This window comes from Dermacentor andersoni, chromosome 3, assembly GCF_023375885.2.
Source record: "Dermacentor andersoni chromosome 3, qqDerAnde1_hic_scaffold, whole genome shotgun sequence".
NCBI lineage: Eukaryota > Metazoa > Arthropoda > Arachnida > Ixodida > Ixodidae > Dermacentor > Dermacentor andersoni.
Genome location: NC_092816.1, coordinates 24540001 through 24566895, shown reverse-complemented (window position 1 = coordinate 24566895; position 26895 = coordinate 24540001). Strand labels below are relative to the sequence as shown.

At 45.5% G+C, this 26895-nt stretch overlaps 2 protein-coding genes across 2 annotated transcripts; both read left to right on the top strand.

The window, feature by feature from the left end:
- Positions 1 to 1195: 1195 nt before the first annotated feature.
- On the top strand, positions 1196 to 25138 carry LOC126520750 (solute carrier organic anion transporter family member 4A1-like). Its single transcript, XM_072286701.1, has 11 exons — positions 1196 to 1504; positions 1887 to 2162; positions 7576 to 7678; positions 12021 to 12120; positions 15358 to 15479; positions 16199 to 16597; positions 18550 to 18639; positions 19649 to 19847; positions 20869 to 21025; positions 22381 to 22651; positions 25080 to 25138. Exons 1-11 carry the CDS (start codon positions 1196 to 1198, stop codon positions 25136 to 25138), a joined length of 2085 nt encoding a protein of 694 aa, XP_072142802.1.
- On the top strand, positions 23385 to 26185 carry LOC129387931 (uncharacterized). The gene is made up of 3 exons (XM_055077751.2): positions 23385 to 23532; positions 25118 to 25320; positions 25886 to 26185. Exons 2-3 carry the CDS (start codon positions 25231 to 25233, stop codon positions 26096 to 26098), a joined length of 303 nt encoding a protein of 100 aa, XP_054933726.2. The 5' UTR covers positions 23385 to 23532; positions 25118 to 25230; the 3' UTR covers positions 26099 to 26185.
- Positions 26186 to 26895: the final 710 nt, after the last annotated feature.

The following is a 26895-nucleotide window of genomic DNA, read 5'->3' as shown; positions in this document are numbered from 1 at the left end:
TTTCTTTATTTTTAAATTTTTCTGTACCCTATATCTTTTATTTCTAAGTGGCAATTTGCAAATTTTTGATGCCTTCTCCGTGTACATTTCTCTTAACCACCCGATTCCTAGCATACATAAAACACTGTGGGTATGCGCCACGAGCACTCTCGACAGAAAAAAGGAAAATAAGAAGGCAAAGAAAAGAACCAAGGAAGAAGAAACAAGACGATTCCTCGTGCAGCACGTGTCACCTTCAGCGTGGACTCGTACAAGGTCGCATCAGCCGCCATCGTCGTTCTCGGCCGCTTTTTACGGAATTCTACACTGACGTGAGTTAACCACGCCCTCTATTTTGGCCTTTCTAAGTACCCTAACTGCAATGTGTCGTGGTTTTTTCCTGCGGATACCTAGAAGTGGTAAAAGGAGTAATTTTTTCGAAGCTGTGAAAGGAATCCCAGTGCTGCCATAAATTACGGAGTTTTGGTTCTCGAAACCATACACTGCGTTTTGAAGGACTCCATAGTGGTGGGCTACGAATTAATTTTTACCACCTGAGGCTCTATAATGGGCACCCAAAGCAGAGTAAATGAGTGTGTTGTTTGTTGTTGTTATTTTTTCATTCCAACCTCATCAGAACGCTGATGCTGTGGCTGTGAATCGAGCACGCAATTTCGTGCTCAACAGTGCAACGGCATAGTCGCTGGGTCATCGTGGTAGGCGTGTCCTATACAATTACGACTGATGGGAGAACAAGAAATCAGTCACTTAATTTTACACTTGGTTTCCACAATTCCTCCTCGCCACGCTTTCTTTTACAATGAATAATTTCACAAGCAAATGAGTCCAACTAATCCCCAATTTCCGGAGACTTCTTTCATTATGTGAACTTGCGTAATTTACATGAGTTGAACTAGTTGGAAAAATAAGTTACCTCAGTTCATCGCGTTTCATGTAGGACGAAGTCCATCGACGTAAAGAAGAGTCAACTGATAATAGGTGAGGGAGGGCGTCAGTGCTTCATTTGAGCTAGAACAAATGAATGACACACACAATTTCTGCCCAGCAAATACTTTGCCTCCGAGATTTACAGCGCGCACACCGCTCAATACATTTACAGCGCGCACCAGTCAACATAGCTCAGGCATACAAGTTTAGCATGGTGACGTCACGTGCTCGCTTTGACACGCGTCCGCAGGGCTCCTCCCAGACGATCATGTGGTCCGGAGAGAACCAAGGCTCGGACTTTTCCGTCTCCTCCTTCGGCATATCGGTGCCGCAGCTGGTCAAGGGTTCGTCGCAGCTGCTGGCGCGCGATCAGCCCGGCTCCGGCAGCGACCACGACGTGCACTGCGGCCTGCTCGGCTTCTACCCGGCCTTCCTGCAGAGCTACCGCACGCCCCGGTGCTACCTCGTTTTCCTCTGCGTGCTCGGCATGACGCAGGGCTTCGTCGTCAACGGCCTGGTCTCCGTGGTGACGCCCACCATCGAGAAGCGCTTCCAGCTGCTCGGAATCGAAGCCGGGGCAAGTCTGCGGGCTATGGCTTCACGACTCTGCGGTTGTTTCGTGTGTCGTACCGCGTGTGATAAATTGATGTGCAAAGTGTATATACCTTTGCTAAATGCGTTTACGTAAGACGCGAAAAACAGTCGATTTGTGCATTTTATTGTTCTGCTATGCGCAAATCATCGGGACATAATTGCTATTGGGAGGTCATTATGAGGCATTTGCTCGCGCTGCTGTCATTGTATATGTAGGGGGTCGAAGACGTTAAAAAACGCTGTACGTTTCACCTTCGGCTCCCGTCCTTCCTAGCATGCAAATAAACACCTGCTCCTCCCTCTCTACAAAGCGCACGAGCTGCGACCGGCTCCTGACAGGCTGCCCTGACGCAAAAAAACTGCAGATGATCCAGAGCATGTTCAACGTGGCGTCGTGCGTCATGGTAACGCCCGTGAGCTACCACGGGGGCATCGGCCACAAGCCGCTCATAATGGGCATCGGCGCGCTGGTCATATCCGCCGGCTCGATGGTGTTCGCCTCGCCGCACTTCCTGGCGCCGCAGTACATGGCGCTGGACAGCGGCGCCACCGACGTGTGCCCACAGCGAGGCCCCGGACAGTGCGGCTCCTCGGCGTCGTCCGGTGCCACCAACGCCAACGCCTTCAAGTACTTCTTCATGGTACGCGTGCTTCGTGCGTCGTTCAGCTGCCGGGAAACACAATGTGCGCCGTTTGTGTTTGGCGATGCATTTATTAATGAGGCCAGAAATGATAATAGGGCCGCTGAGGTATGGCATGTGAAACCACAATCAATCAATACATCAATCAATCACTCAATCAATCAATCAAGTGGCAAGTGATCAGCAAAGTAACTGGGACACATTTATACTTCATACAGATAATTTACGGCAATACGAATAATGAAACAAAGAACAAGTATTTCCATCCAAGGATAACATCTGCTGAAAGTCCAGTAAAAATTTCAGACAATTTATCCGATACAATGTACTTTAGATCAACACGAATATTTCGCACTCTTCAAAAGATGTACTCTGCGTTGAAAGTGTTTCGTGATCCATCTTCTTTCATTTAAAATTTATCGTGTGTTCCATTAAAAGTTGCGCATATACCTAACGATGCTGGTTTCTTAACCAAATACCTTCTAACAGGCTTGTTTGAACAACGTGCTTGTACTGTGATGTCGCAAAAGCTTGGTGCGGGCGCGCCATGGGCGACCTACTTTCATTTAGCAAAGTGGCGTTTGCCTAACTTGTATCTTTTACAAACTTGCGATTTCGTGCAGACTGTGACTCGCTCGCTTACGCTCAACATACCTCGAGTTCTCTTTTAGATGCATCCAAAGTGAGTGGAGTCCGTCTGTACTGTTACAAAGAAATAGGTAACCGACGGTGGGACCAAATCTCTTGTCTATCAGCACAGCAGCCCAATGCTTTGATCATTGGGTCGCATGCTTCTTTCGTACCAAACACATTCTTTGAAACAACTGGCCCGTGAGTCACGGGCCATTTTCCCGCATTCTTCTCTCGTCACAGCTAGCGCTTTGAGGTGCCATGTTTCACTGACACACTTTTTATTGCAATAACAATTATCCACCTTTTCGACTGGAACGACCTGGGCTTCGCCGCAATGCCCTCTGTGCAACATGAAAAATTGCAAGATGAACGCATATTGACGGGGCGTCTACATAGCTGGAAAAGTCTATTACCATGAGCAACGAAAAAAAATCGCGCAGTGCAATATAGAGCAGCCAAGAAGAACCGAAAGTGCAAGAAAACCGACAGCAAGAAAAAGCTGGAGACAAAACAACACAATGCCTGCACTTCAAAGGATGTTCCACGTCCGACACCATGACGGCTATTGGCGCTGGATAACCCTCTCAGGGAAGGTTTAGCGTACATACACACGCACATACACATGTTAGGCCGTAGCTTGATTTGTCGCCCGCCTCATTTGAAGGTTGTAGGTTCGGCTGCCACCGGCGTCGAGTTTTCTTCCACTTTTATTTCTCTTTTGCGCATGTTTAGATTTTATTGCAAAAGCAGGTAACTTCCTTTATGCGTTCCTTAGCTCCCTTGTCTGTCTGCTTCATATATGCTTGTTACAAGGGCTTGGCAGTATCGAAGATACATGTATTTTTGATTCAACCTTAAGGACTGTTCGAGTATATTTTATTTATATCATTCTGCACCCGGTAAGACATGTATCAGTGAGATAAATGTGTACTCTATGAGATACACGGCACACGTATGGCAAAATTCACAAGGCGACCCCGAGCCACTAACGGCAGTTATAGCTTATTGTGAAAACGTTTATGCCAACTCTTCTTTCTGATTGCCAAACATGACTGAAAAAATGCAATGCTCTGCGGCACTAATATTATTACAGCTTTACTCATTGAATTTTAAATATGGTGATAACGTGAATACTCTTACTGCATAGAGGAAGTTAAAAGGCTACTCATAACATACGACTTTTCTAGGGACTTTGCGGCTAAGAGTTTTATATACTACATTTTGCACTGAATAGAAACAGATTATGCGGATGAATGCAGATCTCTGAAGATATTGAGTAATCTGAATGTACTTTGGGGCGAGCGCCTGATGTAGACACCGCTAAAATATGGTCGCCGATCGACGCTGTTAAAGTGGTTGGACGGCGAAGTTTTAAACGACAACAAGAACGATTACCCATTGAGGCGTAGGTTGAAATTACTGACGTGGTGTCATTCACATTCATTTTACTTAATTAATATCCCAAGACGTTTCGACGGCCTGCGACTTCGCGTGCGCCGCTGCTTCGTGCACCTACGAAGAGTGGACCAGAAAGAAGAGAAATTCGCCGCGCCTCGAATGCACCCTGCTCTTCAGGAGTCCTCACCATACATGTCCGCACGACTTGCCACGCGACTGGCCTCTCGAGGCATTTTACGTGTACTCGCGGGCTTCTTTCATGCTCAGAAAAACACTTTTATGTCGCACGTATTCAGTAACAGAAAGCTGTATCGGGAGTTCTAACGCGATAGCTCTAAGAGCCCCGTGTCGCATAAAATCCGTCATCGGCGTCCCGTGTCCAGCGTCGACCATCTCGGAGCGAAAATAATTCGATACCACGCATACTCAACCACGCAGGCCCTTCGTATAGGGAAATGACATATTACTGAACTAATTGAATTTCTCATAGTAAAATGCATCAGAAAAATCGTAAAGTACGACTTACGCACAACTCACAGGTAAGATAGTGTCAATTTATAGTTTGAGTATACCAGAAAACATAATTGTGGTACGCGGAAACTCAAGCCAGCGTTTCCACCATTTATGGAGCGGCGCGCCCGGTTCCTTGCAACACCATCCAGATGGCGCTCGCCTCCGCGCATCCGCGGCCCACGCAAGAGGCCGCGTTTCTACCAGAAAGCTCGCCTTCATGCATAGCGTTCGCCGCCAGGGTTTCCCGATAAACATTACGGTTACATAAGATACATTTGCCGAGAAACGTGAGGAGCAGTCGGGGATCTTTGAATGCTATCGCGTTACACTCTTGAAGACGAAGCTTAATCATCCTTGATATTCTTCATGTTGCTCTACAATTTTTTTCAATTATCCTTTTTATCTAACTATAATAGAATTTCAATAATTATTTAAGGCTAATTATGTAATTAGGCGGTATGCAAAAAATAATCTGAGTATCTCAAAGCGACTGCAAACAACATTATCTTGGTTCTGTCCGGCTACGTGACCTTTGCGTACTTTTAAGAATTGGTGCATGATAGTAGGGACATCCTGTATATGCATACAGCAGGCTTTCTTTACATTGTCCGAACCCGCTATGCTGTTTCTCCATGTGGAACTTGCCATTTTACACCGTTTCCTCTGCCACTGTCGAGGAACCTGTTAACGTAACATTTAATGGTTAGTTTCGTGACACATTACCCATTTTTCCTGCACTGTGAGCAGTTGCGAACGCTTTACCACAATATGACCACTTTCCTTTGCCACTTCGCCCACTTTGCATGATTGCGGGATCTCGCATAAAAAAAGAGAAAAAGAAAAACACAGTGTCAGCATACCCAGGGTGACTCAGGTTGTCTACTAGCTTGGGCCACTAGGTATGTACTCACTGCCAACTTGCTGAACAGGCAACATTGGCCACTGAGCATGGGCTCGAAAGGAAAACTTGCTTCCGGCAGCTGTCTAGCGTAGCCTGCAGACGTGCTCACTGGTTATGTACCACAGGGTACGTGCTCAAATAGACAACTTCGGCGCTGACACGTGATAGTGGTATGTGTCCATTCCTGGACAATCTCCCAGGACGGATGTGCCAAGGTGACAAAGTGTTTGCAGACTTAGGCACGGGAATAACTATATACAGGTATATTTGCAAGCACCTATGCTTGCAGAACTGCCCAGAAAGAACAGTCCGCGCCAGAGTTATAACATCGTCGTCCTCATCGTTTCTTCAATCATGATTGGCAGCTGCTCTTGATCATCGAAATAAATGTTAAATGTTCCGCAGCAATATATTTGAGTGATAGCGCCCAATCTGCAACGGACACCTCCCTGTCTAGTGTGGCCGCTTCATGGATGTCCAGCGAAGTTTCAGTCTGGGCACTAAGGCTAGTGACGGACTTTCAATTGGGATGCAGTGATTAGAACACGGTATACTTTGTCGTAGAATCATTAGGAATTGTTGTGGGAAACGATAATCCCACTTCGTTTGTCTGCTGATGCGCCCACAAGGCTTTGTGATTCATGGATGGCATGGGAATATGCAGCACGTAGCAGAGTAAAGCTATTCATGACTTTGAAAATCGCCTTCGACGTTTGCGGCGACAGTATTTGTCCAACGCCCTGCGATGAGAGTGCGAAAGGGTGTGACTTCTGCCAAATGCGGGAGATCGCCGAGATTACCCGCACTCGTTTGCAAGCATATTTGTTAATTGCCCCGAAGAGCTAAGTGCTGCTGATAGACTGCATGCTATCTTATATAGAAAATTATCTGCCGTTGCATGATCTACCGTTCCTTCGTCTGACGGGTACAAAGTGAAATTAGGATGCGCATTTTGTAAGAATATCATAGCGGCGTCTGCTGCTCCACCTTGGTCTTCAACCATATTAATTTACGTGCGCTTTGAACATTACCCTAATGGTGATGAAGATGATGATCTCCGCATCCCCAGTAATATTTGGCGGTGACATATGCCATCGAGCTGGTTCGTTTACTTTCTTTAAGTCTTCAAATACCCTGATACACTCAATTATATTTAGTAACGTTTATTGAGGACAAGAAAAATTGCTGGATGGCAAAATTTATTGTTTATGAGCATTTTTATGTTCATAGAATCCATGCAATGTAATAACAACGTAATACAACGTAACACTGAGATTACGCATTGAAGACGAATGTTCTTGCGAAACGATGCAAACTAACACAAATCTATATAATACACTGACTCGATTTACGACTGGACTGCAAAGCAGTGCATTGTACCGTTAATAATGGCGGCATGAAAAAAAGAAAGATGATTATAGCAAATGTATTTGCGCTTACCTCCTGCACGTCCGGCTGACCCAGTATGTGTTGCGTGATTGCGTATAACATTTCGTTAGAATGTTGAAAAAGCTATGTACTTGTTAGTAGATAAATTGACAGGAAGGATGTCTTCTAGCTGCAGAAATAAATTGGCATGTAAACACCTGTAAAGTTGGAGTGACATCTGCAGTCATGTTTTGAGGAAGAATAATTACCTCATGTATCGAAGTATTTCAAGATACATATGGCCAGCATAGTATAGGATACAGTTAACCCTCATGTATCTTGCAAGCGTATCTCTAACGTTTACCGCCTCAGTATCTTGTATCTCTCACGATACATTTGCACAGCATCTTTGCCTAGCCCAGGTTGTTAATAAGAAATAATTGAAGCCACTCGGATCCCTTGTTTTCTCTCGCTCAGAAGGAAGAGATTTTTTGAAAAAATCCAGTAGCAATGAAACAGATGGGTCGAGAAAAAGCATTGAGATGTCTCTAACATCAGATGCTTTGTAAAGGTGATATAATGTCCTCTTTTACGACGCAGGCGGGGCATGCGCTGCATGGCATCGGCTCGTCGCCATTTTTCACCCTAGGCGTGGCTTACCTGGACCAAAACACACCATCGGCCAGCGCATCTTTTTATATGGGTAACTACCTTGGCTACAGAGCAATGCAAATTTCACCAAATGCCCACCTCATTCATATTAAGGTGAAACGCCGTAGCACTGTCATTACAGAAGTGTGCGACGCTGCTTCAACGTGGCTCGCGACTCTACACAATGCAGCAGAATGGAGACTGACAGAAGGAACACACACAAAAATGCACTGACGCTAATACCTGGGGTTTTTATTTCGAACGAAGCAATGACTAGTTACAACAGCTTGCACGTCAAAATATGAGTTTTTTGTTATTAAGATCGGTGAGAAGTACGGCACATGAGAAAAACTGAGAAGACTTTACCTAAATAAAGCGCAAGATACGTACTTTCTCTTTGTCCATTGCCATTCTACATTTTTCTACGATGTTTATCGTCACAAGCCATGCTACCTTTAGGCAACCAAAGAATCAATTTAACAGAAAATTTCAATATTTAGGGCCACGTAGCACCAGGCATTTTGTCTAGTTTCTCAATCATTTATAGAAATATGACAATCGGTAAATAATTATCTAGTTTCTTAATCACATTAGGCGAAATTTTGACACATGACACGCAGCTTTATGCAAGCGTGTGAAGCTAACAAATAAGTCAGTGAAAGCACAGGTGAAATTATTTGCAGTTTTAAGAAGTGTAGAAATGATAAGATGAATACAAATGAAAGGGGACGAAAAATCTCAATGCCCTTCGACTCACTGATGAAGTAAGACCAGTGAGGCTGTGTATGTGGGCCCCTTAATGGCGAACAGCACCTCCGCCGCGGGTCGGCCACGCATTTCACTATTTTCGGGATCGGCCCAACTATGGGGAGTGCTTAACGCCTGCTTCACCTCCACCGCGGGTCGGCCCGGCATTGCACTATCTCCAGGATAGGCCCATGTATGGGGAGTTTTTTTCTTACCATGCCAACGACACGAAAATTTCCTTGGGCGGTAGAGGTATACAGCTTCGCTGTGAAAAAAAAAAAAAAAAACAAGTTGCCGCCGGTGGGAGCCGAACACACAACCTCCACATTGCGCGTACGTTGAACTACCACTTGTGTTAAGGCTACGGCAGTTCGACCGTCCACATCTGGAGTATTAACGTATATGTACGAGATATGCCCCACTCATGGCCATGGTGGCGGATATGGAACATTCATTTCACCGATGGCGTCACGTAGTACGTGAACGTTAGGAGCAGGCAGCTGACCAATAAACCCTCGTGTGCTATCTAAAGGCATCAAACCAGCCGGAGTCGAGACTCTCGCTATGTGAGGAACAAGAAGAAAAAGGGTAAAGGAGGGGCCCGGATGTTTCTTAGCCACAACTATATGAACCGAAGAAAAGCGTAGGAAAAACATTTGTAGGTCGTTGGTTCGGGCTTACACACACACACACACACATATATATATATATATATATATATATATATATATATATATATATATATATATATATATATATAGTAGGCAAAGAGGGATTCTTCAGGCTACCTTTCAAACGTAATATATATTATTGAAAGTTTTGCCATTCTCAAATTATGCAACAAGAAAACATACACCGGCTGTACGCACTCGTCTTGACGGGAGCCTCGCAAGTGCCCTCGACACGACATACTGATAATCTGGAGAGTTTCGACGAATGAGGGGCAGCAGAACCGAGGGATCCGACTTTTTTTAGTCACAACCATGCGAAGCAAGTACATAATGAAGCAAAGTATCCTATATAAAGGAAATTATTTGTAGTTTTAACCAAAGTATTAAAAATAACAAGCTAAAGAGATATAAAAGTGGACGAAATATTTACAGGAAAATCTACAATATATACATATATATAGATCTTGTCAGCTCTTGCATATGTGTTGAGCGTTGCATATAGATATATAAAGATTGCACTGCTTTCTGCTTAGGGCGTTCCTGCGTTTTCCATATCCGAAGCACTGGAGCTGAGGTTTAAGCTCAACCAAAGAACATAGACAGGTAGCTTTATTTCGGTAGGCGGGCTTATGACGCAGGGTGTGAGACCAGGCTAGTTGGTATTCCATTGCTGAAGTGGCTAGCGCGATTGTAGACACGGGGTACAAAAGGGCGACAAGGACAAGCGCCCTTATGACGATATTTGCCTATGGTGTCTGGCGTAAATGTGTGGTTTAGGATATTGCCGCTTTGGGTCGATCTGCCTAGGTACTTCAGCAAGTAACACCTGACGAAAGCTACTCCTTTATTATAATCTGCACTTGCGAAGACCAACGCAATATTTTAACGCGATTGCGTTAAGGGCTTCGTGTCGCACCAAAAAATTCGATGTCGGTGTCGGACGTCGCTTGCCAAAAAATCATTCCGAACCACAACTACGAAGACCCTCGGCGTGGCGCAGGTGCGTTACCGAACTAATCGAATTCCTCATAGTAAGATGCGTCAGAAAAATTGTAGAGTACAACTTAAGCACAACATATAGACATGATGGCGTCGGATTGTAACTTGAATATACCGGGACACAGAATTTTATTACGTGGAAACTCAAACACGAACCCCTTTTCCTAGCGGTGCGGCCCGCTCGGTTCCTTGCAACCACATTATTGCGCTCGCATCCGCGCAACCGCAAGAAAGCTTCGGTTACCAGGAAGCGTGACAAACAGTCAGGATTCTTTGAAATCTATCGCGTTCCACTCTTAAAAGTGAAGCTTAAGCGTCCTCCAAATTATTCTGTGCTCTGAGGCGCCTCGGTAGCGAAAGATACCATTAAGCAACAGAGATATTCAGTGCCCATGGGACAAAAGTGCGAATAGCATTTGCACACATTCATTCAAAAAGGCTCTCTATATTGTCACATTTTATACATATATTTCGGTATTCTTGCTACGATTGTTATTATGGGTAATATTCAATATGTCTAATACGCACAGGTTAGCATCGGTATAGGACTACAAATGCCGCTGGAAAATCACTATTTGTGAGCATTGTCGTCCTCAGGTGCGTTACGCGTCATTATTCTCTAATAAAAAATCTGCGGATCCCGCGAATCCATGTAAGTGAGTCTTTGTATGCTATATGCTTTGGTTGACGATAATTAGCGGTGATGTCGGTGGCAAATGTGCAATTTCTTCAGCGTTTATTCCAATACGATGGCTGTGAGTTAAACGTTACCTTGCGTACACTACTGCAAGTTTGTCTACGTAGTCCACAGAACACACAGGGAGACGTGTTTGCTTGAGCCGTTGTTATGCATCATTGTTCATACTCTCTGAGAGTGTTGAGCATTATCATGGCCAAACATGCCACAACGCATCGTGGCAGAGGTGTTAAACTTTAACTCCATTAAGTTATGGGTCTGTGCTTATTTCAAACAATTATTATAACTGCATGCATAAGTTATATACGTTAATTCGTGGTCGGCACCACGTTTCGCTGCGTAGCGAACACGCTCCTCTTGCGCGCGGCGATTCTTTCGGGCATGGGTGTCCACGACGCTCTGCGCACGCCTTGGAGCCATTTTACTGGCGCGCGTTTACGCGCTCGTTCTGCATACGAGGCCAGCATGACGCTGAGACGTCAGCTACAAGCGCCTACTTCAGGCTATGAATGATTGCAATGTTTACACTATCACAGTCGAGCACGCAACTTCCACAGCCCAGCACCTGCATGTTTGTCGCATAGCAAAGCAAGCACGGCACATGTCATACGTGGAGTGCTGGCTTGCTCGTCGGGATGCGCGGAGGCGAGCGCCTCCTGATGGTGTGGCAAGAAACCCGGCGGCGCGCGCAAGAAAGACAACACCAGCAGAAGCAGCAGCCCCCGGAACGTCAGGAGAAGAGACAAATAAATCTTCGCTTTAATACCGGTGTCAGTGAAAAGTCAGCTTAAAGCTTTTAGGCTTCGAGAGCTTTTCAGTTCGGGCATGTATTAACGAATCATGCGCAAAATAAACGCTAAGCGCTGATGGCGGGAGGTCCGTCCGCACGAACTAGCACTGCACGTCGCTCGAGGTGCTTGCGACCTACGTCCCTGGAGAGCGCCAGGACTCTGTGTACAATGCCTTTCATGTGTTTTCTTTTGAGGGATAAATGCCAGTGCATAAGAAGCCTTGATCTGTAGCACTTCGTACTCTGTGAGGAGTGCATAAGTCTTGGCTTACCTATCTATTAGTTTCTCCGTACTTCTGCTTCGCCATTTAGGTGAATATGCAATGAAGGGTTCTGCAGATATAAGCGCGAGCCTTACGTCAGTGGTAGTGCCTTCAGCGATTGCGGTGCCTAACTTCAGTGCTGGCGCGTTTCTCTAAACTCACAAAAGTGCTCACAGGGATAAGCACTATAATGAAGCGGTCTAAACAGCCAACACGTTGTTTTGCAGGTATTTTTTACGCCACATCTGTCCTGGGACCCGCTATGGGCTTCCTGCTTGGCGGGTACTTCCTTTCAATGTACACGGACATAACCACCGATCACACAAAGTAAGTACGTTCGTACTTGCACGGCTATATTTTGAGTACTAAGCTGTAAAAGTATTTGGGGAAAATTTGTTCATATGAAGTCTTTCTGGAAAGTTTTTGACTATGAATTAACGTGCCGTGATGTCCGTGCTTTTTCCAAGAATCGGTATCTTGTCCAGTCGTGGCTTGCACAGATGTGAATTGCAGTGCGTATAGGCACTGCAATTCACATCTGCATTCACATGTGTTCCGTCTTTACCTTTTAGCGATAGCTCATGTTCCCGCGCAAGCTCATTTACGCATCGTCCAGTCTGGCCGACATATGTCTTTTCGCAAGCTAGCGAGATCTCAATACAACTCCGGTGCCACATTTCATATACGGCTTGGCGTGCTTTTTACTGCAACCACATTTCCTGCTCCCATCAAGAAGTATGCGTTGGCACAGCTGGGCGAGCTTGCGTGGCGCAGAAAATGCGGTTGGCACCCCATGTCTGTGCATGGGAACATGAGGTATCGCTAAAAGGTTTAAAACTGAGCACATTTGCCTACGCTATTCAATTCGCATCAGCGCAAGCCACGACTAGATAAGATACTGATTCTTGGAAAAATCTGGCACACCAGGCGCGTGAATTGTTAGAGGCTTATCACACTAAAGAACGAGGTTCATAATGTAGTAGCGATACTTCAGTTTTACTCTTGCGTGCAAAGAGATAGTTTTTTGAAAGCCGGCTCTGACTGGGCTATGGCTTTTGAAGCTCTTTGACATGTGGCGCATTTGGTTGTCCGTATATATTGGATTGTAGTAGAGAATAGAAAATAGCCGAAAGCTTGCGCTCCCCTTGTCCCCTTCCGTCCTTCCATGTTTGCGCTAAGCGACCATGATTTCTTGTGGTCTACTGAGGAGCAATATGTGCGGAAGGTAGGCTACGGGCAGAGAGTATAGGCTACGTGCGTATGAGGCTATGTGCGGAGTGTAGGAAACTTGATTAACCACAGTAAAATGCATCAGATCTAAGGAGTTTGAGACTACATACACCGAAGCTTCGTGTGAGTGCGCAAAGAGTCGAAACACAAGTGCCCATACGCACGCACAAACAGCCACACACAAATACACATGCAAATTAGACCGAGCCTTTTGTTAAGTGGAGTTGCCGACTACTAGCGAGTATGACGGACGCTTTGAACGCATCAAGGTTTTAGACGCAGCATGCACATACGTGCGTAGCGCAATTTCAATCTATTTTATCCGCGTAGAGCGTTTGATTTCTTGGTTACGGTGCAGCCGTGGATGCTCGAATGCGAGCTTCCTGGTTCTTTTTTATCCTTTCGCCCCCACGGCCGGCGTCGCAGCCGCGGATGCGTGGAGGCGAGCGCCATCTGTCGTTGCTAAAGGAACCCAATGGCGCTCGCGGCGCGCGTTCCGCCATAACTCGTTGGCTTATTCGGCAAGGGAAAAATCAGGCCTCAGTTGGCACGGTCACGAAACCCGGCGAGGTTCACAAATAAATACTTCGCTTTTAATAGTGCGCTGTGTAAAAAAAAAAAATACTGAATGACGTGCGCCGCATGAACAATGCCGTCATTAATGAGGATACGCAAGGTTTGCGGATTCTTGTCCCGATTCTGCGCACAACCTTTGAAGGCCACCTCCGGTGTACGATAAACAGAAAAGGACATTTACAGCATTTGTTCTTTCCTACGCACTAGCTGAGGAATTTCTTCGGCAATTAACCGACGGGCTCACATTAATAAGGATGGCACTTAATAAACAGTGACGTTATTATGGCTTGTTCCAGGGCCTCTAAAGCGCGTCTCGCTGTCAACACGTTTGGTCTTCCTTGAAGCTATTGCGCGACATCTTTATCTGCTTCATGCCTATGGATAGGGATACTCCAAACACTGTTAGTGTCTTCCAAAATGCTCCTGCTTCGCTACCACTACGCTTCGCTCGGAAATATATGCAGCAACCTTGTTCAAGTCGTTTCGTGAGTTTCTCCCACATAGGCGTAGAATCGCACCGATACCGAAAAACAGTAGTCGACGCAACTGGTCTGGCACAATAGCAGACGCAAGTGTAGGTGACTCCGCCTAGTGGCTAAACACACCGTGAACCATTCTTTCACGACACAAACTGGCAAATTTGCACACGGTGGTTTTCCCTAAAATAAGGAATATTAGTTAGCTTTTAGATAGGCCTTCTAGAAATACGTACAAGCTCGAAGATGCAAGGAAGATGCAAAACCCTTGCTGAGCTTGCTTATAGCATTTTAATGTACTTGATCGTAATACCTTTCAGTCTCGCGTAGCTTTGGGTGGTAAATATAAGCTTGAACTTGAACTTCTACATTATTTCACCATCAAATAATGTTCATTTGTGCTTCGGCGACAGAAAAAAAAAAATATCTATAATTTGCCGCGCAGTTAGCTTATATTGGGACAGCGAGGAGGAGGATGTTTGTAGCAAATGCTGCAATTCCGTCGTTTATTACGCATCAGCACAACAAAGTTGTTCAGTTCATTTTCGACGTAGCCCTTTAGGTCAACAGCGCAAGACAAACGGGAGCCTAAGTCTGGAGCCAAGGTTTCGACAAGGTTGACGCTGATCTGTTCTGCTGATCAAGTCAAGCCTCCATCTTCCTCTTGCTTTTTCATTTTGTTCATATACTCTATAATTTTGCTTCGATGCTCGACATGAAGTAACCTGTAATAGTGCGTAATCAGTGACGCGCCATGTGAATTGGCAGCTCACTGGTGCTGTTGGTAAAAGGCCGTGCGCTTCAGCCAGCAGCCCTTCGCGCCTTGCATCAATCTACCGAACCATATCCCCCCACTCCAATGAAACGTACTCTATAAACTAAGTTCTCGTAAGTTTGAGACCGGGTGTGGCAATAAAGACGGTTATAAAACCTACACAATATTTCACTATATATTTCAACAGCTCGTACTCGGGCCTTATCAAAAGCGTTTGCCTTTTGTTAGCTTGTCCGCCCAGCTAAATACATTGCGTTCTAGAAAATGGCAGATGCGTCAAGTTCTTGTAATTTGTCCGTTTCGACAAAGGCTAGTAGCGTATACTGCACGCATCTAAACGGTAACGGACATTTACTGTATGACAGTATATACATTTCTGAGGTAAGCGCTGCAAGGCTCTCCAGCAGTTGCTTGGTCCCCTCTCATAGAAACACTCCATATGAACAACCGAAGAGATTCAGCCGCTGTGCCGGAGCTCAAGATGTAATAACCTGTTTTCCTTTTCAGGCTAGGCATGGACTCTTCAAGTAACAACTGGGTGGGCGCATGGTGGCTTGGCTTCTTCGGCGCCTCCATTGTCGCTTTCTTCACTGCCTTTCCCATCGCCAGCTTTCCAAGGGCGTTACCGAGTATGCAGAAGCCTATTTTCAAACGAACGCATTAACTGTGACTCACTACGTCCCTCAACGCATTCCCCAATGAGAGTGCACGCTGAAAACGTGACTAGATAGATCTGCGCAAAAATGAGTGAAGCACCACTTTGAGTTTTGATAACGGCTTACTTATTACTAACGGCTTAAGTTATTGATTCCACACTCACATGGCATATGATTACTGAATACTATACAGTACCTGAATGTTAGTACAGGTATAGTATCGTAACAATAGCGCACTTCTGTAGTTGTACAAATTAAATTAGACCAGTGAAGTGTGGTAAAATAAAGCTTTGACGCTCTTTATTCATTCTTTGTTCAAGGCTCAGAAGCTAAATAGCATAAAAGTAAACGGGAAAAAGAATTCCGATGCAACAAGAAAGTTTCGATAAACAAAATAACAATTAACTACTGATATCAATTTGGTCGATTACAAACTTCATGAGACAGAACACTTTCATTTGTGGGAAAACAATTGAATCGTTTTCTTCGCAAAACCTATCGACAAAACGAATAAATTTTTGGTGTGCTTTGACTTTTCTGTTTATTGTTCACGATAATAGATTCTTTATAATGTGTAGCTTTGTAGTTTCAATCTGTGAGAAGAGTGGCGCGTAGAGTCAAACAGGGTAGATTATGCTGCCGTGTACAAGTGCGAAAGGCGTATCGCGAACTTCCACACTTAATCGTTGCAGCGGCCATAGAACGGGCAAAAGATCTGTCGAGGCTGCAAAAGGAGAAGCGGATGCAATCCCTGAAGCAAGCGCCGAGTGCAGCCAATGTGCAAGCTGCGCCGGACGCCCTGGCTTCATCGGATTCGCAGGCAGCGCCAGATGCCCAGGCTGCTATGCCGGCCTCACAAGTTCCGTCTGAAGCCCAGGCTACTCCGGGCTCGCAGGCTGCGCCGGGTGCTAAAGGCACGGCGAGCGCACACGAAACACCAAACCCTGGAGCCGCGAGCCGCCCGCACGATATGCAGGTTGCGTTGGAGGTGACTACCGGGAAAGAGCAGAAGAGGAGCTTTGCAAACCACGTCAGGAGGCTCCTGTGCAATCCAACATTCGTCTGTCTCACGCTCGCTGCGTGCGCTGAAAGTGAGTTCTAGAGTGCCAGCAGCCTGGACGCCTGGAATTTTGTACTCGCTATAACGCCCTTGTTAGTGCTATAGCGTGGTGGGGGGCGGTCATTCTGCAAGCCGGGTCTGCGTGAAAAGAAGTGTACGTACCATAACGGACAAATAAAAGGTGAACATGATCTTTCGAAGTAGCCCATCATTCACTAGTAATAACTCGAGAACACGATCTGGCACCACCGGTCGCCAAAGATTGTACATGCATTGTCTTTACATTAGGCGTCCCAACTGAAAAGATGCCATTGCACGAATCGGCGAAAGCGGGAACATAAGAAAGCGTTCTAGCTAGCCCTACTTTGCTCGCATTTCAATTGTCCATGATCGTACACGTAAACTACAGCAGTCTTTGTAGGTATCCATTCTTCGCCATTGCTCTGGCGCATACCTGCCCTGTTGTGCGAGCTTCTTTGAAGGCATTTGCTTTGTCATTAATATCGTATAACTTGTGCAGTTCTACAATTAACGCCAACTTTCTGGTTGGTTGGATCATTAGAACAAAATGAAATGTTGAATTAGTTGCGTTTGATGATTGAGAGCACGTAAACATTTCAGTGTTGCAGTGTATTATGGTGATTTATAAGTTTTCATGTGTTTTCTGTGCCAAGTTCTACGCCATTTATGATGGGTCTTGTGCTCCGTGCGATATTGAGTGGTTATCACAGCGAGTATGGGATGGGAGGGATGGGGAATATATATTCTGTGTATACCACTAGCGAATACATTAATCACATATCCGGCTCTTGCGGTGAGTAATAATTGACACTGGAAGGAAGGTATGTTATTTTATACGCTACCTTGAAGGTGACTCTGTAAAACCAATTTTGTTATACAGAGCAGTAAGGTAATAAACTTACTTTTATTTTGCGGGCCACACAGTGCGTTCACCTCTAGTGGTGTGTAAATGGTCATCTGTTATGGTCTCTGTAATGCCGTCACACCGTACAATGCGATGAACCAATCGGAGAAGTCAACATGAAATTCTCTAGCCATCAGTGGGCAGAAATAACCAGAGTTGCCAAACTTACTTTGAAGAGAGATTACGGACCAGTGGCTGCCAAGCTGCCAAGGGCTTAAGAAACGGGATTCTACAACACTTCAAGTTTAGGTTCCTGAAGTCCAGGCTCTAGCTCTATTCTATATACAGGGCGTCGCAGCTAACTTTAGCCAGAGTTTGTATATATGCGATTGCCACGTAGGTGGACAGAACCAAAGTAGCGTTGTTTGCCGTAGCTTGAAGATACTGAAATATATTTTTAATACCACCTAATTAGATTATTAGTCCTAATATATTAATAAACTTCACAAATACTATAATGAGATCAAAAGTGGCAATGAATAAAAAGATCGTAGAGAAACATGAACTACACATACAGCTTTCTGTTGCTGAACCCGTGCTATATGAGTGTTTTTCCGAGCGTGAAATAAGCCCGCGAGTACACGCAAGACTGCCGCGCGACTGGCCATCTCGAGGCACTTTGCGTGTATTCGCGGGCTTCTGTCACGCGCGGAAATACTTTTATGTAGCACGCATTGAGCAACAGAAAGTTGTATCGGATGTTTTTTTTCTTGTCGCTCTAAAACTTTCTAATTGACGCTTTTCATGTAATTATAATATTTGAGAAGTTGATTAATTAACACTACCTATGTAATTAGGCGGAATGAAATAAGCAAATTTTACTGTGTCCAAGTGACGACAAACATTGCCTTGATTCTGTCCCGCTATGTGTCATCCACACATTTTCAAACTCTTGATAAAGTTAGCTGGAACACCCTGTAGAGCTAACATTTTCTCGGGCGTTTCTAATCTAAGACGCGAGCGTTTTGACGAGTAATTGCTCTATTGAAGCTCTTAAATGTGCCATTGGCTAAAATCTTAACCTCTCAGTTTCTCATGAGTTGTTGTCTCAATTGCAGCTATGATCGCGTCAGGACTCACCGGCTTCGCAACGAAGATCTTTATCTCCATGTTTGGCATCTCGTCAAGCCGGGCTTCCAGCCTTCTAGGTGGGCTCAGACTGCACCGCGGAGAAATTTATTTGACTGCGCAAGATAGCTGTTCATCGAACGTGCAATTACATTTGCATTTACGTTTTTGCATCACGATTGCACTATTTATGAAACACATTTACCTATGTGGATTTTGCCAGCTCATGCATGCGTACATGTAGGCGATCGCTATGCAGCACCACAGCGGTATCGCCAACCTATAGCAACAAGACCACATTTGTGTTTTCCTTGCTTGAGAGTGGCAGTCCCGAATATGTATTCAGTTGTTCGTTAAGTCGCATGATTAGGTCAAGGTAACGACTTTGCGAATCCTCTCCCACCGATCCTTAGCGAGTGTATAAAGCAGCGTTTTTAGATAGCGCTCACCACACTGCTGCGTGATTGGGCGTTGGTGTCAAAACCAGCGTTGCTTTATTGCATCTTGTTAGTCATCATGCTTATCGGTACCAATTTTCTCACATAATAAGGTGACGAACTTTTTTGGCCGTTCTCTATGAACAAAGTTTCTTGGCTTTATTTTTTCTTCTTCTGGCACCTATGTTTTCAACCGAAATCTAGGGTTTTCGGTTTTCTGAATAATCTTACTCCCACTAACATCTTTTCTGTGACCACTTTTCTTTTTCTTAGTGAGCTGAAATAAACATTTTGTTATAATTGTATGCTATCTGTTTTCCGCATTTTCATCACTGAGAAACAGTCAAAATTCATTACAACATACAGCGACTGCTATTGTGATGACATGTATCGATTACTACTCAGTTGTCGTGATAACTATTTCGGCTATGACTTTCTTTAGAGGACGTTTGATTGTCTTTCTGTGCACTTTTGTCTCAGTAGAATAAAATTATTGCTTGCAGTGCCTCGTGATTCTGCGCTGTAGATTACCTTGACGGTGTTGGAACAGATTATCTTGATAGCCTTTGACTCAATCTTCCTGCTTTATTATTTTCTGCACGACAAGCTGCTGTGCCTTTGACTTGATCTCCGCTGCGTATGCGCAATGCAGGCATTGTGTCAGTGCCGAGTGCTTGTGGAGGAACACTGCTGGGAGGCTACGTTGTAACGAAGCTGAACGTCAAGTCGTCCACGATCGTGCGCTACTGCGTCGTGCTGTCGTTCGTACCGTGGTTCACGCTATTTGTCTTCACGCATTCCTGCCCCAGCAGTCATAGAGCACTTGTCAACCTCACAACCAATTCCGACGAGTAAGATTCTTGAGTACTAGCCGGAAGCGATTAAAATCATCCTCTAAGTTAGAATCTCACGCCCAATTTTGGCGATTCATGCTTACTGTGCGTCGCTTATTAGGACTCTTTCAAGACGGCAATTCGCTTGAGTGATCTACGTGCATTCGAAAACATTCCATTCATTCATTCATTCATTCATTCATTCATTCATTCATTCATTCATTCATTCATTCATTCATTCATTCATTCGTTTGTTCATTCATTTTTTTACAAAATGTCTAATGGTTGAGGTATTACTTGAAGTGAGAAACGTGTGCGTGTGAAAGCGTATGTTTTGAAGACAAGAACACGACCCTATAACCTGAAAACAATACTTTCTGGACTGTAGCCCACGGGAAAGCAGATCGCACCCACGTTCGAAATGAAAAAAAAAAGTGAGGGCTGACTTCGCCTGAAGCACTTATGCAGTCCTGAATTACATAAGGTAATGTAGAGATAAGGTAATGAACTCCAATACTGTAGTCCAATAAAGGTCTCACATGCTTCACAATATTTTTGCTTACCGACCTTGTATGGGTCGTGTACAATCTCAATATGAGCACATACTCGGCCGAAGTTCGTCTCAGCGAACTCTCAGACAGTATTGAGGACACGAGAAACTTTATCTATTGCAATAATATATGCAGCTAGACTGTAATCCGGGAAACACGTACTAATTAACAATAACACGTGCTTAAATGATGCACATCAATTAAGATAGTAGTGATTATTAAAGAGCAATACACACCTGAATATATATAAACGCAGATAAACTGGCCAATGCAAGTCAAAAGTCAGATTATCAGGATGCAAGGCATAAGTGCGTATAAGCACACAGTTGACATAATCGACGAGTAGCGACGTAATCTTTAAGCTAGTGCATTCAGCTGTAATGTGTGCGTATTATTACCATTTACAACCTGCGCATAATGTGAGATCCCTTGAAGAAATTAAAGTAATTGACGGTTTGGCTACGGTGACGTGGCCACACTGTACGCAGCCGGAAGCTCACCTTCCGTGACCTCGAGCACAGCTGCAACGCGTACTGCAACTGCTCGGGTGTCGGTTACGACCCGGTGTGCGGGAGCGACAACTTCACCTACTACTCGCCCTGCATCGCCGGATGCGGCAACGTGAGGAACTTCAAGAGGACTAAGGTGCGAACCCGAAGTAAAACAACACTGGCGGCCGAGGAGAGGCCTCGTCACATGTTGCGAATTCTGTGTGATTCCAAGAAGCAGCGGCCACAGAAAACACTATCCCGCGGTAGCTGAAGCAAAGCGACGAAATTTCGTTGGACATTTTCACAGCAGCGGCTGCGTCTGACCAACACCTCTTGGTCAAGGTGTGGCCAATTGTAGTGTGTCAGCCGTGTGTGTGACGCACATGCTGAGGTGAGAGCGGCAGCGCACGCTCGCTGCTTGCACTGCGGCGGTCGCTGCGTCGGCACAGACTCGAATCCGAAACGCGCGAAAGAAATGTGTCGCGACATATGCTTGGGGCACGACGCCGCTCATCGGAGCGTTCCGCATCGCAGATTCGCAGCATGTGAAACCAGCAGAACGCGGACTTATGCCAAATATTGAGCAAATACTATATAGTGTTGCGCAAATAGGAGCGTCATGCGTACGTTACTGCATACCAAACCACTAGCTCGTTTCGTGCACAAATTTAACAGGCATGTGGCACTTTGCAGTGGGTTCTATTCAATGACAACGTATGCGGACGTTAACTGCCCTTCGCTTCAGCGAAACGCTGTGCAGTGTGTTACTTCGCGCAAGAATGAAAGTACACTCCCGTAAGTGGTAGATAGAAAACACAGTACCAGACAGTAAGCGAATCGGCATATAATAACATTGCCGACAGCATAGGCATTAGGCTTTGTCACGAGAGGTTTCTCGTTAAATAGGTGGTTAAGGGCAGAAGGAATGAGAACTTGCAAAATTTGAGAGCTGTCATTTAACACTATGCCCAAACCTAGCCTATATCGTGCCTCAACCATGCGTATTGTTGAAACAGGCCAGTTCTACCGCACCTGTCTTGCTCAAGCTGGTCATCAGGGCCCATATTTACACAATGAATCTTACGCTAAGACTGTTCGTATAAGAGCACTTGCCATGCAAGTGACAAACAGCGCAGCAAGGCGAGAACGAGGATAACACGCCAACTAGCCTAACGTCGCTCATTTTAGTAGATGCCAACTAACCGTGGATGTCGAACACATATTTAGCGCAGTTTGCCGGTAAGTGGCCGATGACGCTCAATAACGAACGAAAAGCTTTGTGAATTCAGCATTAATCTCATGCGCAAAATAAAACAGTGCAGAAAGGAAGCCAGGCGTTCCCACGTGGCCCCTCTCATAAATAATAGCTGCTAATCGAGTACGATAAAGTTGTTTAGCTTCGGTGGTTTCCGACATGGTAACAGCATGACGTAGGCCTCACTGTAACCGCCTTCTACTGCATACTGGAATTTGTGACGATGTTTCCTATAGCATTGCGGTTGCGTGCAGCTGTACACCCACTGCACGTGTGTGAACGGTCCGACGCTGTTCATGGCCGCCGATGAAAATAGAAACGAAACTGGCAGCTACTACATGGCCAGACGTGACCCGTGTGCCACCGACTGCCGCCTCATCTTGGTCTACGCTGTCGCCATATTTATCGCGCTCTTCTTCACGTTCTTGCTCATCGTGCCCGCCCTTACGGCACTGCTACGCTCGCTCGACGAAGACATCAAATCCACCGGCATCGGCGTCAATTACGTCGCCATCAGACTCTTGGGTACGTGGGCACGCTCTGTATGGGGCATTCGTCTGGACTTCACGATGTATTGGGCGCCTAAACTATTGGCCGTTGCATGTGAATACAACGTGGTCATAAGTACTAGACTATAAAGGACAAATGTGTCATCGCAAGTTGCAAGATAAACTGATACAATCTCACCGATGCTTGCCTTTCGTGGAAATCGAATGCAGCTATATATATATATATATATATATATAATGACGGAGATTGCGGTGGTGACGTCATTAAAGCCTGAGAGTGCCTACGGAAGGCGGTCATGAAGTGGCACCTCGTTAGGTGGAGAGCGCTGTTTGCCTGCAAAATTGAGCTACATAAAAGTAAAACGACGCTAGTAGGCAGTTTATACAGGCCGTTTCACTTAACTTGAATCAAGGATTTGAAAAATGGTTAGTCGCAGCTTTATAGAGGCATCGGCATATGGCTTGTCATGTGGCGCTCCTTGGACGAATTTTTTTATGTTCCCTTAATTAGCTAATTAGTATGAATTATTCAAAAGCTTGAATATTCACTTTAAGGCCAAGTGCCTTTCGTTGCGTTGTAGAGGGGATACAGAAACGACCGCTTCAGTTTTTTTGTGCCAACGTACATTGTGCGTGGCGATATTTCTGGGCGTTTAAACAAAGCCCGCGAAATATCAAATAAGATCACGTGACTGCGCTCATGCGCCATCGTATTGTAGCGCTCTAAACTTGGTGCGAGAGAAGCCTGCCGCGGACCGTGGCGAACTGAGCCGTCGCAGCTCTAGGCATCGTCTTCACAGTGCGTGAGCATCTTTGGCGGTGGCCTATAGTGTTTCCAACAATATGTTAGAGCGAACTCTCTAGCGCTGCAGTCATTGACCCAACATGGAAATGATGGTAAGCACATGAACTTTTCTGATCTTCGTGCATGTGGATTCAGACATGTTTGTGGCTTTATTACGCTTTATATGACTGCATTGCCGTAAATTTGAAAGCAATATATACTGTTCGAAGTGTTGAAGACGCTGCAAACACACAATCGCTACTAATTGCGACGATTGAGCTTGTCGAAGCGGCCAAATAGAAACGGGTCAAGCGTCTCAAAACACTGGCATGCCAGTGATAAATTCATAAGGGCGTTTCACATCGCTTGTCGATGCATGCGTCCGTGACGTAATGGTTTCAACATCAGGCTTCTTTGCTAGAAGTTCTGTATTCGAATGCTGCCCTCGGACAATTTTAATAATGTTGATTTAGTCATTTAATACTTAGTACGTTGTTGAAAATGACAAGGTTACAAGGTCATGAAGCCGTTTAGTGCCAGAAGGACGAACTTTAGACAGATCCATGTAGGCTACTACCCATAATTCCCATGCTGGCTCAAACGCTCCCATTGCAGCTCCTGTAGGCACTAGCGCCAGAGTTCCCTCCAGTAATTGTTGTATGAAACCCTGTGGTGGTAGTACACGGAAAGGAAGTGCCGTCGTCCCTGATAAGCGATAGACTCGACGCACGGTTGAGAGCACTGCAATCCAATAGCGCACGAGCGCCGTCACGTGGCTTTGTTTTATATTGCGCGAGCTTTCTTTAAATGCCCCCCCCCCCCCCCCCCCAAAACAAAAGAAAACAATCGCCACGCAGCATGAACGTTGCCACAAAAAATTGGAACGGTCGTTTCTGAACCCCCTCTACAACGCAACGAAACGCACTTGGCTCTAAATTGAATATTAAGAAATTTGCATAATTGATCTTAGTTAACTAACTGATTAAGTGGAATATAAAAAACTCTAAAGAGCGCCACATGACGGTAACTCGTATGTCGTTGGTTGCATTGAGGTGCGTTTAACCACTATTTTAAAAATCCCTGCATGGTATAAGTTGAAGTGATGACTCAATGTGCTGGGATGAAGAGGGATTGTACAGAAACACAAACATAGCTCTTGAAAACACACCGCTAAAGCGTAGAACATAGGGAGACTACTGCAGGCACAGACACACAGACGCGATACGTTATGCACAGATACGAATTCATAACTATTGGCGTTTTGCCGACATGGTGTTTTGCCATGTCGCAATATTTATGATGCCTGCAGCTCTTTCGAAAGGGAGGCTTAAGAAGTACAGTAATGGAAAGAACAGACACTGAGAGATATTCTTGGGCGCCAGGGAAATGTCTTCGTGAGCCTTTTCACCTTTGGTAGCATATTCACATGATAGCTGACGTTGTACATTGCAATTTCGAAAGCGCTTCGATCTTTTTCGTGTGAATCACTGCTGGCAATATGCGAGGCATGTGTATATAGTATGCTTGCTTAGAGCGCGTAAGCGACATACTGCGCATCAACGAAGGCAGCCAGGCTTTTTAGGTAGTCTAATGACCATGTTTTCAGGCACTGAACTTTTACGTATGAGCAGCTGCCTTCACCCGCAATTTATCTCTATAGATTCCGAGTCGAATGCGCGCTTCCACCCTCTTCGACAGGCACCATCCCGGGCCCGATAGTGTTCGGTCACCTGATCGACCGCAGCTGTTTTCTGTGGCAAGGCACGTGTGGTGGTGGCTCGGGTGCCTGTGCCGTCTACGAGAACTCGGCCATGGGCATGAACCTGTTCCGCATCATGTTGAGCGTCAAGTCGGCATCCATAGTGTTCTTCTTCTGCGCCTCACTTAGCAGCAAGACGGAGGTACGCTCAATCATTTCTACAACCCCGTAGTGCACGCGAAGTAGAGGTAAACATTCTGTATCATGCCAAGGCCTTCGATACCCCGCATGCGCTGCCCGGTCTTTCAGGATTATATGCATGTTTTATGCATTTTCGAGTTACCTTGAAACTTGCACCACGCATCAAATGAAATTGAATTAGTTAGCTGAGTCGGCCATACGACTCAGTCGAGGAACGGAGAAAGCATAGTAGCGTAAAATGGCCGCCTTCACATTCTTTCTGCCTAGCAGCACGTCATCGTCAGCCAAATGGTTCAATATTCTTATAGCTCGCACCCTGCCAATCTTCGTCTATGTTGGTGGCCACCGCGAGAGGCTGCTTGTGGCGCCGCTACAGGCTACTGTGTTTTGTTTGGTGAACCAGAAGTGACACTTATCATGTCGCTGCGGCTGTGACGGCCCCAGGCTGGAAAGACGTGGCCAAAGTGCATTTGATGCCGTTGCGATTCCCCGAGCGTCTTCTGAGCGCTTGATGAATTCACGATTTCACTTTAAATGTTGATTCAAACCGTGGCGAATCTTTTCAGGCTAATTTGCTGACCGCACCGGGAGTGACGCCTCTGACTCAAGTGGCCGAAGATGACGTGTCCTTCAAGAAGCGAGGATCCGGCGGTTCTCTCAACGCGGAAACCGTCGGCAAGGAGGAAGTTAAGGAAGATGGCAGTGACAAGTTGAAAGGGGAGAGCGGCGAATCCAGGGATGAAGTAGCGAGAAATGACATCCCTGTATCCAGGGACTGAAGCATCCGTAAATGAATTATAAAAAAAATAAAGCAAGCGCCAATTAAGGAAGCATTAAAGAGGCATGGTGCCTCTCAGTTGGGCAGACGTTATACTACAACTCGGCGCACAGGGCTTGTACAGCGTTTTTCATAGCGAAGCTGTGTACCTCTACCCCCATTTCTCGGTCGTGTGCAAAAACAACCAATCACAGCGGGAGGCATCCGCCGCGTGTGCCGCTATGTTCCTTGCAACATTACCAGATGGCGCTCGCCTCCGCGCATCCGCGGAAGAGAGTGCCATGTACCTCGACGTATACATAAACGAAGGAAAGACTTGCTCAAGCACCCACCAAGAGAATCTCAGATTAAAGGGAAGGGAAATGCTGCAACAATGGTACACAGAACACTTTGGGGCCACAATAAGTCGAGGTGGCGCGTGAAATCCGGAAAGGCGTAACGGTGATAGCGCTAACCTTCGCAAATATGCTATGCTTAATATCTGATATTTTGTGTTCAAGTTAACTAAAGATCGGTAGGCCGGTTGGCTTTGTGAGCCCATGGTAAAACTACAAATGAGGCAGCGCAGAGTGACATGGGTTGGGTTTCTTTTGAAGTAGGAGCAGCACAGAGGAGAATGTTTTGAAGAAAGACTCGGGAACTTGGATGAAAATAATTGGGCAGCTAAAGTGCACAAGTATCTGTACTTGAAAAGCATGGACAGAGAGTTGAGGAAGACCCCAAGTTGGCAACCAAGTGTACGGTAATCGAAACTGCAAATAGACAACCAGGAGTAATCAAAGTGTGAGAAAAAGATAG

Bases quoted from the DNA above. Each gene is read 5' to 3' on its own strand.
- LOC129387931 (XM_055077751.2), top strand. From the start codon at position 25,231: ATGGGCATGAACCTGTTCCGCATCATGTTGAGCGTCAAGTCGGCATCC. The intron at 25,321-25,885 runs GTACGCTCAATC...GAATCTTTTCAG, and splicing joins CACTTAGCAGCAAGACGGAG to GCTAATTTGCTGACCGCACC.
- LOC126520750 (XM_072286701.1), top strand. From the start codon at position 1,196: ATGTGGTCCGGAGAGAACCAAGGCTCGGACTTTTCCGTCTCCTCCTTC. The intron at 1,505-1,886 runs GCAAGTCTGCGG...AAAAAACTGCAG, and splicing joins TGCTCGGAATCGAAGCCGGG to ATGATCCAGAGCATGTTCAA. The intron at 15,480-16,198 runs GTATGCAGAAGC...TAATCGTTGCAG, and splicing joins CTTTCCAAGGGCGTTACCGA to CGGCCATAGAACGGGCAAAA.